This window comes from Pseudopodoces humilis, chromosome 5, assembly GCF_049639895.1.
Source record: "Pseudopodoces humilis isolate 2021_Gansu_Grassland_sample_001 chromosome 5, ASM4963989v1, whole genome shotgun sequence".
NCBI lineage: Eukaryota > Metazoa > Chordata > Aves > Passeriformes > Paridae > Pseudopodoces > Pseudopodoces humilis.
Window position 1 is genome coordinate 1,609,589 of NC_142204.1, and position 17,572 is coordinate 1,627,160.

Genomic DNA, 17,572 nt, shown 5'->3' on the forward strand with positions numbered 1-17,572 from the left:
ACTTTAGACACCTAACTTAGATGAGATTCAGAGAACCAAACTTAGAAGCCTGTATTCCTGGATGGGGATGAGAATTCCTAATGGAGGAACATTAGCAGTTGTGGGGATGGGGTTTCTTCAAGGCAGCCACATCAGAGCCTAAGGTAGGTGGTACAAATACCCCAGCAGCTCACCCTCTTTAACTGTGCCAGGCCCATTGTGCTCTGTAACAGAGCTCAGCCTAAACTTTTTCTGTTTACATTGTCACTCAATCCAGTTCTGGAGCTGTGACATCCTCCTCAAAACCAGCAGGTTGTCAATACCCCTTCATACCCAGGTGAGGCAGAGGCTCCCTTGCAAAATACGTAACTATCTTCCCTCCCTCTGCCTGGTGATGCTCAAAATGATTACCTCCATGAAGAAATTGCCCCGTTTCAAGGAATACAGCCTGGGCTTTGTAAGAAAAACTACGGGGGAAAATGCAACTGCATCTAGAGTAAAAGTGGTGGGATTGAGCTGAACAGAAGGAGCGAGCTGAAGAGAGCAGTAATTCCTCCTGTTGTTTCAGTTCAGCTCTAAAGCATCATATCCCTGGGGGATTCTGGTTTTCCTTCATGAAAGGGAGGAGTCATCAACTGTCCACTGCAGCTGGTCTAAGTACTGAGAAGCATTACAGAAGAGCCCATTTTATTTTATATTTTTTATTCAATATTGTTAGAGGCCTTTATGTAGTACAAATGTCCTCTGTCACTGAAGAAAAAGGGAAAAGCATATGATTGCAGAGAGTAGTTTTTGCAGGCAGACATTCTGCTGCTTTGCTAATCCTAAATGTTATGTGCTCAGTGCACTTGAAGTGCATATTTTCCTCACTTTCTTTAGTTAGGCCTCTCACAGTTATCTTGCTCTCCTTCTCACTCTCTTTTCTTTCCATGGGGGGCTCAACTTCTCCTTGGGGGTCTGGGGGTAAATTGTCTGCCAGCAACAGAAATCCTGCCCCCTCCCCAGTTCTCCACTCTGAGCACAGCCAGGTGGGTTTGGCTCCTGAGCAGCTGCTGATGGCAAAGTGTGTTTGTGTCTCCGTGTGCCTCCCTGCAGATGACGGCCTACGGGGCTTTCCTCCACAAGGGCTCCTTCTGCAGGAACTATTTCAACATCTTAGACCTGCTGGTGGTCAGCGTTTCTCTCATCTCCTTTGGGATCCAGTGAGTGAGCTGTTTCCAGCTGGCTGGTTTTGCTGGGGCTGGGCTGGGAGGGATGCCTCAGGCTCCTTGTCTCATCTGGGTAAGGTTTTTCTCATGAGCATGTTGGGGTATTCATGAGGTGTTTTTCTCAGATGATTCAAGGCCATTAAAATTCATCCTCAAGAGAGGAGGTAGTAACTGGGAAATGCTACACTGGCGACCTGGAGGGGGGAATCTTTCAGGAGGAGAAAATGAGAACAAAAAAAAAAAATGGGTGTATTGGGAACCACGACACTTAGCTTTGTTCCAAGGCTTCCTTTGCTTCACTGTGTCAGATCAGGCCAGCTCAGTGATTTATGGTTCCCTCCTAGACCTCTCATAACCAGTTTGGAAAGTGAGGTTGATAATGCTGAGATGCTGTGAGTCTTGGTCAATGGAAGGCCATCAAGCACTTGATGAGAATCTTCAGAGTGGTAGTGGCTGTTCTGTCATGCTGTTTTCCTTTGGTTCATCTGCTAATTTGCTTAATCATTTATAGATTTACTTGGCTGTGTGTCAGCTAGGAAGTTCCCTAATTAGTTTCACATCTGATAAGAAGCAAGCTCCCAGTAGTTACCACTATAGGTTAGCAGCTCACATATGTCAAATCCTAAGTCAAGCAGGACAATTTGTGAGGTCCACTGTGCTTTCAGTCAAGGTCTTTAAGAATGGCACAGTGCTTGTTTTGACCTGCAGTTTCTTTCTTACAGACCTAAGTCAGACTTTTAGTGAGTTAACATTAAAACTGTTCCCAAAATCAGTAGGAAAACATGATGTCATTGAGCACGAGGGAGATTCTCAGTCAGGGTTTTAGTCCTGGAAGGCACAGAGAGCTCTGCTGCAGAAGGTAGTTGTGTTCAGTACTTAAAAGTGTGCACATAAATCATCCTAATCAATTCAGTGGGAGTTTTCACATCCTTGAATTTATGTACACACTTAAGTGGTTTGTGGGTTCAGGGGCCAAACACACTGTAGGATCAAAGTCCAGATGGATGGTCTAGCTTTAATGCTGGAGTCTCCTGAACTTTTCACTGCTCCATGAATATTCCAATGGAGCGCTTCTTTGAGCCTTTTCTGAAAATGCCTTGGTAATGACTACATCTTGGCATGATTTCTATATCACAGATATCTACAGGATCTGTTTGCCCTGCTCTAAAAATACCCCTTGCCCATGTTCCATTCCCCCTGCATTAGTACAGCAGAGATGATGAAAGCCAGAACAAGAAGCTAGACCTCTGAAGAAAACATCAGAGATTGGTTTCCTTACCCCTGAAGTGCCATGGCAAAGAGTTGACTAAATACCTTATGCAGTCTCAGGCCATGCAGAATTTCAAAGTTCTGTCCTTGCTGCACACTCCCCACATTTCTGTATCTCTCAAACCCTCCAATACTTTCTTCCAGGTCCAGTGCCATTAATGTGGTGAAGATCCTGCGTGTTCTGAGGGTCCTTAGACCACTGAGGGCCATCAACAGAGCCAAAGGACTAAAGGTTAGAAAAGTCCCAGTGCATTCTATAAACTATGAATTCATTTTATTCCAGGCTACAAGGGCTTTTGCAGTGGTTCAAGTAATGTTTCAGTGGAATCACAGTACGGTTGAGGTTGGAAGGGACCCTCTCAAGCAGGGCCCCTGAGAGCAGCTTGCTTTAGAGTACATCCAAGGAGAGGAGCTCCACAACCAATCTGGATGATCTGTTCCAATGCTCAGTCACCCTGGCAGTAGAAGTGTTTCTGAATGTTCAGATAAACCCATCCTGTTTCAATTTGTGCTCCTTGTCCTGTCAGTGGGAACCACTGGAAAGAGTCTGGCTCTGCCTCCTCTGCATCCTCCCTTCAGCCTTTAATAGACATTGACTGGATTCCCCTGAGCCTCCTCCCAGAGGAGCAGACCCAGCTCTCTCAGCCTTTCCTCACAGGAGAGATGCTCCAACCCCTTAAATCATCTTTGTGGCTCTTGGCTACATTTCCTCCAGTATCTCCACAATTCTCATCTACTGAGGAGCCAGAACTGGACCCAGTACAACAGGCACAGTCTCACCAGTGCTAAGTAAACAGGACAAATCACCTCCTTCAACTTGTTAAAATCTTTGCCTACTGCAGCCTAGGCCAGCATTTGCCATCTTTGTGGTGAAGGCTCATATTCAGCTTTGTGTTCACCAGGATGGCCAGGTCCTTTTCTGACAAGCTGCTTTTCAGCTGAATGGCCCCATCAGCACAGAGGTGAAATGATGGGGTTTTCTAGGGTTACAGATGGGCCCACAATATAACCAACCCTAAATATTACCTTTCTGTATTAGATGAACTCCTTCCTACATGCTGGTGCTGGAGCTGCTTCCCTAACTATGAGGGAAGTTTCAGAGAGTTGGGTTCTGGTATTTTCCTACTCCTTTCTGCCTACTTTTAAAAGTACAACAAGAAATCCAACAAGTTGGTCCTCTTTCCCGAAACATTACTTGGGTAATGAGCATTGGTTAAATAATTGTTCCTTATCATATGTATTTTTATACTTGGGCTTCTTCCTTGACCAGAACACTTGAGAACAATCCGAAAAGTGGCTTTTGTTCCTCTCTTTCATTTGCAGCACGTGGTCCAGTGTGTGTTTGTCGCCATCAGAACCATCGGGAACATTGTGATTGTCACCACTTTGCTGCAGTTCATGTTTGCCTGCATTGGAGTTCAGCTGTTCAAGGTAAAACCATTGGACCCATCCATTCATCCAGTACATTAAGGGATGGGAAGAAAAATAGCATAAAAAGCCTGAGGAAGGGAAAATGGAGTCTTTTGTGTGTAACAGGCATTTGGGGCACTGTCAGTGTTACCTGAGCTTCTGCTACCAGCAGTTCTCCAAAACCGAGCCAGGCATATGCAGAACTCTTGCCCATCATCTGTGATCAGAAGAAATGATCAGTAACGCTGTTCCTCCCTGAACAGCTTTACACTGGCATGACATGATCCCAGGAAGGTGAAGGGGGCTGTTCCAAAGGATTGGTCCTTGCAGGTTCTCTACCTCCCATTTTGCAGAGGAAGGGGCACACCAGATACCCATTCACCCCTTTATGTCCGCTTTGAGCTCCTTGCCTTTCACCACCCTCCTGACAACAAGCTTTCAGGACACACAAAACTACCCCACAGGCAGAAGCTTCATTCCTCTTTTTCCTTTCCAAGGGCAAGCTGTACAGCTGCACTGACAGCTCCAAGCAGACAGAAGCAGAGTGCAGGTGGGTCTGAGCTTTTCCAATCCCTCCCCTTCGCTGGCCGCCCACCCGCAGCGCCTGGCGCTGGCAGTGCAGCTCTGCCACGTTCTGTCTCCACTCTCCACCCACAGAGGGTACTACATCACCTACAAGGATGGGGAGGTCAGCCAGCCCATGATACAGCCCCGCAGCTGGGAGAACAGCAAGTTCGACTTCGACAACGTCCTGACTGCCATGATGGCCCTCTTCACCGTCTCCACCTTCGAGGGCTGGCCAGAGTGAGTGCTCCTCACTAGCAATGTCCTCATTCATTCCAAAAGAGAAAATTCAAAGGCAGAGCATGGTCTTTCCCTTTCTAAGTGTTTAAATAAGTCTAGAGCTTTAAATATAGCAATAGTAGCACTGTAGTATTAGGTACTCTGTAAATTCCTCAGGGCCAGCAGGAATTTCTGCTACTGTACTTGTAAACAGTGCAAAGCAGTTCTTAAAAGATGATTTCCATCAGTAGCAGTGATACCAGTATTTGTTACAGTCATTATGTGTATAAATGAACGTAAGATGCACGTCAGGTCCTTTCCAGGATTGCCAGGTTTCAGGTGTCCCCATGGAGCCAGCAGGGTAATAAGAAACACAGCAGTGTGTCTGTGGGGTGCAGACATGGGGTGTCCTTGCAGACATGGGGTGTTTTGCAGACATGGGGTGTCCTTGCAGACATGGGGTGTCCTTGCAGACATGGGGTGTTTTGCAGACATGGGGTGTCCTTGCAGACATGGGGTGTCCTTGCAGACATGGGGTGTTTTGCAGACATGGGGTGTCTTTCCAGGCCCTGCTGCCTGTGCCATGGGAGCTGGGGACTCCCACAGGGTCTCTCAGGGTGATGGGGACATGCAGGGTATCAGGACCCTCACCTGTGTCACCAGCTGATGCCACCAGCAGCGTTAACAGCTGTTGAGTCTTGGCATCCCCTTTTCTCACAAAACTCAGTTCCCAACAACTCTGTTGGGACTGTCCTCTGTTAACCGAAGAGCATGATTTTGTTCAAAAATGGAGACATTTCACCCCTGAAACGGGTTCAAGTGTGTAAAATTAATAAGACCCAGGTCTCTTTCACAAGCATTTGCACTCAGATTGTCTCAAGTCTGCACATCTCTGAGTGAATTAATTTTGATACAAGTAGCAGAAAATTCCAAAGTTAAACTTTAGCATCACCTACAAGGCCTCAAGGCAGTCGCAGATTTTCTCTGCATTTGGCTCCTGTTTGCTTTCAGGTTGCTGTATAGGTCCATTGATTCCCACATGGAGGATGTGGGACCCATCTATAATCACAGGGTTGAGATCTCCATCTTCTTTATTATCTACATCATCATCATTGCTTTCTTCATGATGAACATCTTCGTTGGTTTCGTCATCGTCACATTTCAGGAACAAGGAGAACAAGAGTACAAGAACTGTGAGCTGGACAAAAACCAGGTAATTTACAACACCTTGCTGCCAAAAAAGGCAGAAAAATGTATTGACAATAAGCTCTTAATAGATAAATGCACACAGAGAGGAAAACCTTAAGCTTGCCAACAAGATAAAACTGTAAGCTGGCTCTGCTGACATCTTTTAGGAGTCAGGCAGAAAAAAAATGTTGCTGTAAGATTCACTCAAGGGACAACAATTACTTAAAAATGTTTGCTGTACCATTTCTTTCACTGAGATTAGATGAGCAGTGTCTGGCCAAAGTAAATGGCCAATTACTTTGGCCATTTATATGTATCTATAATATAGAACAATATATCTATAATATAGAACTATATATCTATAACACAGAACTCTTAAACAGGTAGAATGTGCACATTCACATTTCTGTTATGACCTAATAGAAATTCTTCTACCAAGCTTGTTCATTTCAGCAAAAAACTTGAAACATACTGTATTACTTTTATTACAAATGAAGGTAGCTGACCACCCTGATAGTTTTTGTTTGAGTTTTAAATGTACCCTGCCTCTCCCACAGCGCCAGTGTGTAGAGTATGCCCTGAAAGCCCGGCCCCTGCGGAGATACATCCCTAAAAACCAGTACCAGTACAAAGTTTGGTACGTGGTCAACTCCACCTATTTTGAATACCTGATGTTCGTTCTGATCCTGCTGAACACCATCTGCCTGGCCATGCAAGTAAGTAAGCAAGCAGAAAACCTCCAGGTGGTGAAGGAGTTTGTTGGGGAAAATGCAAAAATGGCTGAGGTCGAGACCTCCTTTCACCTTCACACCACATGTTGAGGGAGAGGAACAAGCACTTTAAGAAAACCATTGTGTTCATGCAGTTGAAATGAGGAATCTAGCTCTCATCCTCTTCCTGCTAATATCTGACACTTACAACAATTCTGTTTTGACTCCTTAGAAACAAACAAATTTCACATTTCTAGACAGAGTCCTGCAAATACTAGAACCTCTCAAGAAAAATGTTGAAAATGGCTCAACACTGTATTTTTTCTTGGCCTTGCATTCAGCTGCAGCTGAATTGTTTTAACTGAAACTACTTTGAGTAAAATCACCCTGTGCCAATACAGAACATGAAAATCCATCCCTGCTGTTTGAAGTTTATTAAAGTTAAGCAACTACAAATGGGATCTTGTAACAATGGAAGGTGACCTTAGAACAAGGCAGTGCAATCAGTTCAAGTATTATGATCTGGAAATAAGGATATGAGAAGTGAGGTGGCAACACTTGCAGAAGACGCTGCTTGAATTAATCAATAGAAGATGGAGAGTAACTTCATAAGATCTTAATAAAGTTAAGTGAATGGGCAGCATGATTTGCAAACTTAATTCAGAGTTGACAAATGCAAGATAATGCATATTGGAAAGGCATGATTTGAGCTGCTCATGTACTTTGCAGAATCCTGAATTTAGTGTAATTACTTGAGGAATGGCTTGGTATCATTATGGACAGCTCAGTGAAACCCCTGCTCACTGTGCAGTCACAGTGAAATAAAAAAGTATCCCAAGCGTTAGGGAAGGTTGAGATAAAAAAACACAATTGGAGATTGTATTGTAACATTGTGCAAATTTATAATGAGCCCTGAATTGGAATGATAAGTATGATCTTGGTAGCCACTCCTCAAAAAGATTATTCCAAAAAGAGGAGGAGATCAAGAGCCAGGTGGCAAAAATGGATAGAGGCATGGGAGTGCTTATGTGTGAAGGGAAATGGGAAATCTTCATTGAAAAAAACGAAACATGCTGGGATCTTCCTTAGAAAACCTTGGCATGAGGGGAGACTGGGAGGGGTCCTGTGTGCCCCTGAGTGCTGGCACGCCCTGTCCTCTCACTCCTGCTGGGACGCTGTCTTTCAGCACTATGGTCAGAGCTGCATGTTCAAGGAAGCCATGAACATCCTCAACATGCTCTTCACTGGCCTCTTCACCGTGGAGATGGTCCTGAAATTAATCGCCTTCAAACCCAAGGTAGGTGCTCTAGGAGTAGATTTCCCTGGCCTCTGTGTGTGTGTGCATGTGTGCGGGGCAGCTGTGAGGAGAAGGAGGAGGTGAAACTTTCTGATCTGTTACCCCACCAAGAACTGAGCTGGACAGTTGCTCTCTGGATTGGAGTCTCACTTACCTTTAATAACTTTTTTTTTGGCTGGAGAGTAGACACACTTCCAAAAAAAAAATTAAAAAAAAAGGTTAAAAAAAGGCAACACCTGCTAATAGAGACGGTTCCTAGTTTTCATTAAGTTATCACAGTGACACTCTGCTAAGGCTATAACATGCCTTCCATTCTGAATATTATTCTGATGCTCTCTCTCTCTGACTTTCCTTATATAATTTAAAAATAGCATCTCATGATTAGTCTCCTGACCCAAGTGAAGTTAATCAAGCATGACTCATTTTGAGTTATGAGCTTTGGAAAAAAAATAAAAATGTTTCTTCTGGGAGGGCTACATCTCAGTGATGGTTTGGATTGCTCTAGTTCTGAATTTAAGACTTCATTGATAATATTCAGCACCTCAGCAGGTCCTGTCTGAAAGTATTGCCCTGTGCATTGGGCCATGATATTATGCAAGTATAGCTGCTGTGGGGTATGATCATAACCTCCAAGCTCTTCTAGCTAAGTTCTCACAGCTGCTGCAGGACAAGGACAAAGATCCTGACCTCACAGAATTACCCAAGATTTTCTTCTGTGGGGTTTAAATTCAGTGATGTGTCATAAAAAGTTGAATCCAGATACCTGAATACAGTTCCCTCACGTCTTTTCATACTTTCAGTGGTACCTTGACACATGGGGTTGTGTCTTGAAGGATGCTTTGAAACATTGTGGAGATGGGCAAGATGTTCTCTGAAGCATCAGTTATGACATCGGTAAAAATGAGAACTTTTATGTCTGGCAGTCATGCTTGTCCTTCATGTTAAAGTTAGGGGAACACTGAATTTAGCTCCTCCCAGGTCTAATCCAACCTCTTCCTCATCCTCAGTTCAGAAACTTTGCTCTCCATTTCTACTGAATTTGCCCTTATTTTCTTTTCTTTTCAACTCCGTGTTGACTTTACCCCCACCCAGCTTCTCTCTTCCTTCCTTTTAGCAAGAAGTTTACTTTCTAGAACTTCTTGTAATAGTCACAATTTTCCTTTTCACCCAAGCCCAATATCCTACCTCAGATGTAGTTCTCTTGGAAGTTAGGAGTATCTTGGCAGTCCTGCTGAGGACTGGGTTTTGGAGTTGTTTTATGAGATCTCAAACACCATCTTGGGAAATTTAGAAGCATCATTATCTGTTTCAGCAGGGATTTTCATTTTCAGGAGAGATCTACTTTTCATTTTTGAGACTTCACCATGTCTGTTAGCAAGCAAATTTTCTGTCACTTCATGAAAGTTTTATCTGCACACCATGTACCCAGAAGTGCATCTCACAGGCTTTATAATGTTCTGATTTTGCAGTTCTGCTTTGCAGGAGATTCTTAACTTTCAGGAGGATGAGAATCTCAGCAGAATTTGGTTTAGAACATTTAGGGGAGAAGTTCAACCAGCTCAAATACTGAGTTCTGTACATATGCAAGGAAGGCTTTACCTCGCTTCTAACAGTAAGGAAATGGCATTGATGATATTGGAAGTCCTTTCTACTTCCTGTGGTTTACTTTCCTCTGTTCTATCTCCTCTTCAACTTTTACTGCACAAAAAACTACTGAAAAAAATATCAGCTGAGGGTAAGCATGGATCTCTGGGTGGCAAAACATTGAAACATATTTCCTAAAGTAATTGTGGAATCTCTATAGTTTGAGGATTTAAAAATTAAGTTGGGGGAATCTTTAATTCATGACAGTTTAGGAATCTATGATCTGTCTTGACACAGGCAAATGGAATAGACCACAGAGCCCCTCTTAGCCCAATTTTCCATGATTCTGTAATTTCCAAAATAAATCTCCAGCTACTACACTATAGCAAAAATGAGAGTAAAAAAGAAATTTTCCTTATGATGAGAATAGTAGAGTCTTAATGAAATACTTTGAGCTAGGACTCAAACAACAACCTCAGGTGAAAGAATAGCCAGCACTAACAATAAATATTTCAAATGCTGGTCTGGCCTGTACACCAAAGATGGTACTAACTCATACTTCTATTTTAGTTAAATACCATAATGAAAAAAGGAAAAAACCCAACATTTTAAAAACTGAAGCAAAGGATTACAGGGAAAAAAACCAGGACTGACCTTGTGAAAAGAGGTAACACAGCAAAAAAGGCTTTCCTCCTGCAGCATATTCACTCTGAATGATGTTAAGCACCAGCTCAGAGACTCAGGTTGGGAAACACCAAATTCCTTGTGCAGCTTGTCATTGTAACACACGAGGAATTGGCTGCAGCCGTCATTCCCTGCTCTCCAAAGAAGGCAACCCTTTCTCCCAGATGACCACTGGGACTGATGTGGACCAGCACTGGAGAGCACCAACTTCTCTTCAGCTTGCACACCAGTACTGAAGATGAACTTGCCTAGAATATGTCCTGCAGTGGAAGTTTCCAGCATGGAGAAAGTAGTTACCTCCATCTTCTGCTTGGCTAGACCTTGTGGCCAAACTACATTTGCAGATGGAAGTTGTCTCCAGGAACACCAGCTGGGAAAGTCCAAAAGCATTTCTTTGTCACCTGGGAGAACACCATCAGCTATCCCCTCTAACCCACCAAGTCCCCCCAAGAAAGAAATGAGATGCTGAGTGTTATTAGTGCTCCCCAGGTGGGAAATGGCAAGATGAAATGCTCCTCTCTGCTGCAGACAGATTTTCCTCTCATTTCCTGAGCAATAAAACACAAACCAGCTTTTGTTTAAGCTGCTTTGTCTCATTTTGAATTTGTGCCCAAACATCACTCTTTTCTGTCTGAAGAATACCTTAGGAAAAAAGAGCTGTAAGCTTTATGACTGACAACAAGAGAGGAGGAAACTTGGTTAGCTGAAGATGTTGTGTTCTAATGACAAGCCCCAGGAGAATGTGGCAGAACAGAACTGAGCACAGAATTGAAGCTGGCAACACTCAGTCTGTTTTCTCCTTTTTTTGGGTGCTTAACCCAGTCGTGGATGCTGCAGCTTAACCTTGAACTGCAGCAAGACAAGCAGGAGCTGGGTTGTGACTCTGAAGCAGCCACCACAGAGCTCTCCCTTGCACAGCCACTTCCTAAAGGCACTTTGGAACAAAGGGTCTGCAGCAGCAGCAACGGGGAGACAAGGCTCTCTCCACCTGCACAAGGTGGAACAAGCTGCTGTTTATACCCACCTTCACCAGGGAGAGCTGGAAAGGGAACTAGGACAGATCCCTGAGCTATTGGGAGCTACCTTCTCACAGAAGTCACCTCAGGGATGTGCCCAAGTGGAGCAGCTCCAGGGGAAGCCAAATCTGCAGAGTTCCTGCTGCTGCCCGTGGTGTGGCATCCACTATTACAGGTGCACAGATTCAATTGGAAATGGGTTGGAAAATCATCAAGATCATCCAAGATCATCAGCTGTTAACCTACCACTGCCAAGGTCCACTAAATGCAATGCTACCTGTGTATTACCTGCATAACAACAGAAAAGGCGGCAGCCTGACTGAATGGGATTTTTTTGCTGCATCCCTTTTTTATTTCTTCATTCCCATTCTGTGAGATGTCCTCCTGACTTGCTCCTCTTGGTACTAGGGGTGGAAAAAGCAAACACAATCAGTTGCACAGAGAAGAAGCAGGTTCACGCGTGTGCCTGTCTACAAAGAACCAGCATGGATAATCCAGCCCTGCCCCAAGTTCTTGTGGTGGGAGCTTCACTTATTGAAAGGCCAGATGTAGCAACAAGGAGCCAAGTCCAAGTCAGGGCTCGTCTCCTAACACTTACAGAAAATATGTGATGGGGGTAGGAAGACAAAGGCTTTCCTAACTAAACATACTGCTGAGGTTGGTTGCTCTGGTCAGCAAGTCCCTTTGAAACTTGTCCTTTTGGCTGGCCATCCTCTGTGAGCAGTGTTTTGCTTTGCTTGGTCTCCTGGGAGGCCGCAGAGACGAGGGGTACGTCAGCTGGAGCAGCTGCTGCTGTGGCACACTCAGCACATGCCAGGGCTGGGACAGGGCTTCTGAGAACCCTGTGGGGGTGTGTGACACTTCTCCTGCTGCAGAGGGTCAGTTACCACATTTTTTGCAGGATTAATCTAAGCACCGTGTCAGGCAGCCCATCCATGTCTGCAGTTTTTGTCAGGAGGGTGTGCTAGCAGTGAGCTGGAGAGATTTGGGATGGTTAAGGCTGCTGATAAAGAAAACATCCACTACATGCCCTGCATCTCCTTACAGAGCATGAATATGCTGCTCTGAAGCAAAACTCCCAACTGGACCTCAGTGTTTGTCTTGGCTGGTGCTCATAAACTGATTCAAGACTAGTTACTTCAAAGAGACAGACAGTCTAAAAGTAATGCTGTTGAGCCAAGGCCTTTTGCTGCTTTGTTTTTCTAATTTTATAAATTCTCCAGCCAGTCTGCTGAGCTATTTTCCAGTTCCTGCATGGAGAAAGCTCCTGCTGCTGCTGCTGCTGCTGCTGCTTCAGGCTTTTTCCAGAGAACACTACTAAAGGGAATGAGGTGCTGTGCTGTCTGTGGTGCTCACAGCTACCACTGTTCCAGCTTCTTAAAGAAGAAATCCCCACAAGAACCAGTCCATGAAGGGCCAGCTGCTCTACAAAACCTGCCTGGGGTTTATCTTTTCAAGTTAAAGGCAGTGACTTAAAATTCCTACTCATATGAAGCTTCACCATCTGTCAATGCACATGCTAATGTGAGGATGGATATTCCTCCAGGAATTTCAGATCTTTCCAGTTCCCTGGAATGGGCTGTTTTCCTGATCAGCCACATCTACTTTTTCTTTCAGGAAATACTTCATCTGTCCCTTTATTAGCTAGGGCAGGACCACTAATCCAAGAGCTATGAATTTTCTCCTGCTGTGCCTGTCATCTCAAACTAGGGAAGACATATCCACGGAACTACTGCTATCCACAAAGCAAAGCACATGATCAGAGATTCTGTCACATCCCTGCCTGCCTGTGGAAAGGGAATCTTGGAGATTTCCTCTGTGGAATGATGACTATCAGAGAGACTGCAGATCACAAGTCTATTCCATTTACCAGACACTGTCAGCACCTTTCCTCCCTGGGTGTTTATGGATGTTGCCTGTAAAGCAGCCTGTAACAACGCCATCTGTCCTGCTCAGACACTCACTTCAGTCCCTCATTTATCACTGCTGCTTTACTCTGCATTCCTGCCATTCTTACACGTCATTTTTGTGCTCAAAGCAGAGTTCAGGCTTCAGTGGGCTGTTTCAAACAAGCTTTGCATTCAGCACAAGGCACACAGTCCCATGAGGTCCCAGGAAGAGCTGTGACCCTCTGTGCAGTGGAGCTCACAAGTGCCACCCATGGATATTTCTTAGCCTCCAAGCACTGATGGGTCTACGTGTGCTCAGTGTTTCTTCCTCCCCTGGTGCATTTGCACTTCTTTATTCCTCTTTAAGCTCCTCTCAGTCAGTGTTTATCATGCATTTGATGTACAGATATCTCCTCCAAAACCTGCAAAATGACTCATCTGTTTTTGTTCCCCTTTTACCAGTACATTTCTCATGCATTTATGCCTATAAACAGATCTTTGAGCAGTTTCTCCTGAAGTCACACTGGCTGCTTCATACTACTTGGATTCTTCTTTCTCACCAAAACCAAAATCTGTTATTCCTTGGTCAGGATACAGGCTTCAACATTTTCACAAACAGCTGAAATTTATATCCATGCTATCCTTTTGCACCACAGGAACAGTGTTGGTTAATTTTGGGAATCTAATGCTTTTTGTACTTCTTCATTCTAGCACATGCAGAAATACCTGTATGGCTTAGGATGCTGCCCTGGCATCATTCATCACAGTGTTTTATTTCTCCAACTTATACGGAGAAAGGGAAGTAAAGACATTCTGCACTGATTAAAAAAAAAACCTGATTACAACCGAGTGGTCTTTTGCTCAGAACAGAACAACACATCAGCTTCATCCAACAGGAGTCATATTTAGCTGGAAACCACATGCTCTGGGATGCAGAGCATAAATTAGTGGTTAAAGTCGTGTAAATGTGAGCAGCTGCCTCCCTCCACACGGTGCTGTGTGGCCAGAGGTGGTGGCTGCCAGGTGGATTTTACTTTACAGATTTCCTTTGCTGGTTTTGGCAGGTCCTTAACCTTGGTAGCCACCTGAATTGTTTCCTCAGCTTGGGTATGATCTTTTGTGTGGAGTATTTGATGACTGAGTCATGCACCCACTGCGAGAGGAAGGTCAGTCTCCAACCACCAGCCTGGCTTTGGGTGAAAGAAATGCTTTAAAAGGCAAAGGAAAGCGTGAGAAAGCTGATCATGTGTCAAAACCTGTGGGTGGGGAATGATATACATCATTTAACATAGAGGAAGAGTGAGCTCTGCTTAAGGTTGGGAAAGAAGAAATGAGCATGGAGAGAACTAGGAATGATCAGGTAACACTGTTAGCTGCACAAAAAGGAAAGAACTAAAACAACAGGAAAAGAGAGAAAACCCAAGTCCATGGAGGAAGAAAAGCCATACAGAAAATGAAGAGTGGGAAAAGATAAAATATCCTTAAAGGCAGAAAGAAAAAAAAAATAAATTGAAGACCTTGAAATAGTAAAGTATTAATAAAATGGAGGAAGAAGTGATTGGACAAAAAAAGTGATGCAAGGAAAAGAAAAACAGAAACAGGACTGAAATAAAAAATAAACATGGGAAGAGATTTTTAGAAAATTAAAAAACTGAATTAAAACCCATACCTTTTAAGCTAATGAGCATCTTTTTGTGCTTCTACATTTTATTGAAGTTCCCTGGCAGGCATCCCAGGTCTCCATGTTCAAACACATTATAATCTCAACCACAGAGCCTCCTTGTGTACCATCTCATCAGAATAATTTGCAGTAGAAGTCGGGTACAGTATGTTTCCCTATTTCTGTGGATTAAACTCAGCCCTGTTCCAAAATGCATCACCAGCTTACCTCAGAAAGGCTTTCCTTTTTCACCCCAAATTTTGTTGGGAGTGAAATCTGAGTGTCTTGTATATTCCTTTGGATTTTCCATACCACCAGCAGCCCAGCTGGAATTACTCTCAGCTGCTCCAGCAGCTGCCACAGGACCAGAAGCCCCTGATGTCTTTGCCATGCCCAGATAAAGACACCAGATACCACATTTCACGTGCAGTCAGCTCAAGGCTCTCCAGGAATTACTGAACCAGCCTCAAGGTTTTGGAAATAAACTAGAAAAGTGGGGTGAAAAAATCCTAACCCTGCATTAATCACTCCTCTGCTTTCTCCTAACTGTGATCACCTGTCTGCCAGGATTCCAGGGAATTTTGCACAGCATACACATCATGCAGAGATTTGATCATGCTGTCTTTCCTGTCCATAGCTCTGGAAGGAAGAAGGAGCCTCTTTTCTAACCCTTCCTGAAAAAGTAAATGCTACAAGTACTGTATGTCAGAGCAGCATGTTTAGGTGACTTTGGTGGGAAGAAATACTTGGAATAATTATTCTGGACATGGATGACCAGGTCTTCCCAGTCCTTTATAAACACAGTCAGCTGGTAGACTTGCTCCTGGAAGCTGCTTGCCTGACAGAATTTCTGTCTGCCCATTATGCCCAGGAAAAGGAAGGAAAAGAGAGGCTAAGAAGGAAAAAGACCCTCTTGCAGCCCAGTGTGTGCCACAGCATTCTCCCAGCACTTCAGCACTGAGGCTTTCTCACTGACCATGGAAGACCCCACCAGCCAAGAGCCAAAGCCTGGATTTGTTATTCCAGATACTTAAAAACTAAAGTGCTCAGGAAAGCGTGCTGCCAGCACATTACAAGGCAGTGAAATTTAGAGAGAAAGAGGAACTACATCCTGGTGCTTTAGACTGCTGGCCCATCAAGTAGAGCCTTGAATAATAAATCTCCCAGCTAATACAGAGAAAGAAAACTTGCAACAGAATGAAATTTGCTCAGGGATGATGTAGATTTAGCAACAGTTTCTACAAACGAGGAGTTAGCTAGCAGATATCTTCCTTCTCTACCCTGTGAAAGCACAGGGAATCCTCTTTGATGGCTTCTAGATTTCACTGAGCTCCTCACCAGTTCCTGGGCGTGTGTGGGAGAGGAAATCTGGCCCTTCCAAACACTTTAAAGGAGAAGAAAGTAGTGCCAGACTAAAGTTGTTCTATTGTGCATATGCTTATGTTCTGAGATGGCATAGGCGTGACTGAACCTAAACAAGTCATGCAGTGTGAAAAACACTTGGTAGGTGAATGTAACAGAAGAAACGAGATGGATGATGAGAAATGAAACTTTCACCCTGGATCCTAGCTCATAACTCTACTTGAATCTGGGACAGGAAGTATCAAAACCTGCAGGCTGACATCCTGTATAAAGTGTCTCTTTCCCATTTTATTGTGGGAAATAAATGTATCTGCCACAGAGACGTGAGCAGAGTGCACCTTATTTGGTTTCTTTGTGGCTGCCCCTAAGAAAGAGGCCAAGAACCAAATGAGTATCCAGAACAAACTTCCCTCTTCAGGAAAAGAACTTGTCCTTTCGTGTTGTGGTGGAAACAGTAGGTGAGGGACAAAAAGGCTGTTTGATCTGCTGCTCCCCATGTTACATCTGTTGTTTAAATGCAGGATGCTCTCTTTCCTGGAGGACAAGGCCAGCAATTTTCTGCAAATAGATCCTCTAATTGCTAGAGAGAAAAGGTGAAATCTCTAACAATGATCAGCCAGAGCTGTGCAATCCTCCAGCTTTCTGAAGGATCAATGGGGAATTCAGCAGGCAGAAAAGGTTGTTAAAGGAGCTGTGTAAGAGCTTCAATGATTGAGGACCTTTTCCTTCGCAGCAAACACACGCTGAGAATTTGCATATTGCTGCAACATTATGACAGATGTATTTTCAGTCTGGCACTTGGGGGTTTTAATGGCGTTATAAATGATCAGAAAATAATTATATGACTGCAAAATGCAACAGTGTGGGAAGGAGTGTATCAGCTATTGCACTTAATTATTTAATACAGAAAATTATCCACACGGTGTTAAAAGCCCAGTGGGATGGTGAAGCAGGGCCTCACTCACAGCAGCAGCAGCAGCCTGAGAAAGGGACCAGTGCCAGGGAAAAGCAACTTGCTCTCTCTCTCAGAAAAAAAAAAAAAATCCCAACCCTTTATCACTTCATGTGAGGTTGTTTTAAAGGGTCAGAAAGCTCTCAGAGATGTGAATCTTCACATAAGAGTGGTACCAGATAACAGAGTGTGATACAGTGCCTGTTAGGAACCAGCCATCATGTTAGAAATGACATTTCCACTGGCAAATGGTCACCTGGCTGACATCTAAGAGAGGTGATCTCCCTTCTCTCATGCATCTGGATTTGGAGACCTTGGAAACTTTAGTTTTCTTTGTTTCTGCTTCCCCAAGAGCAGAACGAGAGTAATCACCCTCTTTTGGCAAGTTAGGATTGATAGATTGCATAAAAATAAGCATTATTTTATTACCTACTGTAATCCACACACAATTAAGCCTTTTATGACAAAATAAACCATGTAAAAACCTACTGCTCATACCTACCTTGCTGTTTCTTGAACATTGTGCCTTTCTGCCAGTCAGTATCCACAATCCACTCAGCAACCACCTCAGAGCAATCCAC

The 17,572-nt window shown here is 43.9% G+C and overlaps 1 protein-coding gene across 12 annotated transcripts in view; it reads left to right on the top strand.

Moving 5' to 3' along the window:
* The window catches only part of CACNA1C (calcium voltage-gated channel subunit alpha1 C), a 463,574-nt gene that overhangs the window by 384,053 nt on the left and 61,949 nt on the right, over positions 1–17,572 (top strand). For all 12 annotated transcript variants that reach the window (XM_088055720.1, XM_088055723.1, XM_088055730.1 and 9 more), the window contains 8 exons: positions 1,075–1,181; positions 2,601–2,688; positions 3,780–3,887; positions 4,364–4,416; positions 4,524–4,670; positions 5,661–5,862; positions 6,395–6,553; positions 7,734–7,844. In XM_088055720.1, coding sequence (XP_087911846.1) covers positions 1,075–1,181; positions 2,601–2,688; positions 3,780–3,887; positions 4,364–4,416; positions 4,524–4,670; positions 5,661–5,862; positions 6,395–6,553; positions 7,734–7,844 — 975 coding nt within the window. The remainder of the gene's footprint in view (positions 1–1,074; positions 1,182–2,600; positions 2,689–3,779; positions 3,888–4,363; positions 4,417–4,523; positions 4,671–5,660; positions 5,863–6,394; positions 6,554–7,733; positions 7,845–17,572) is intronic.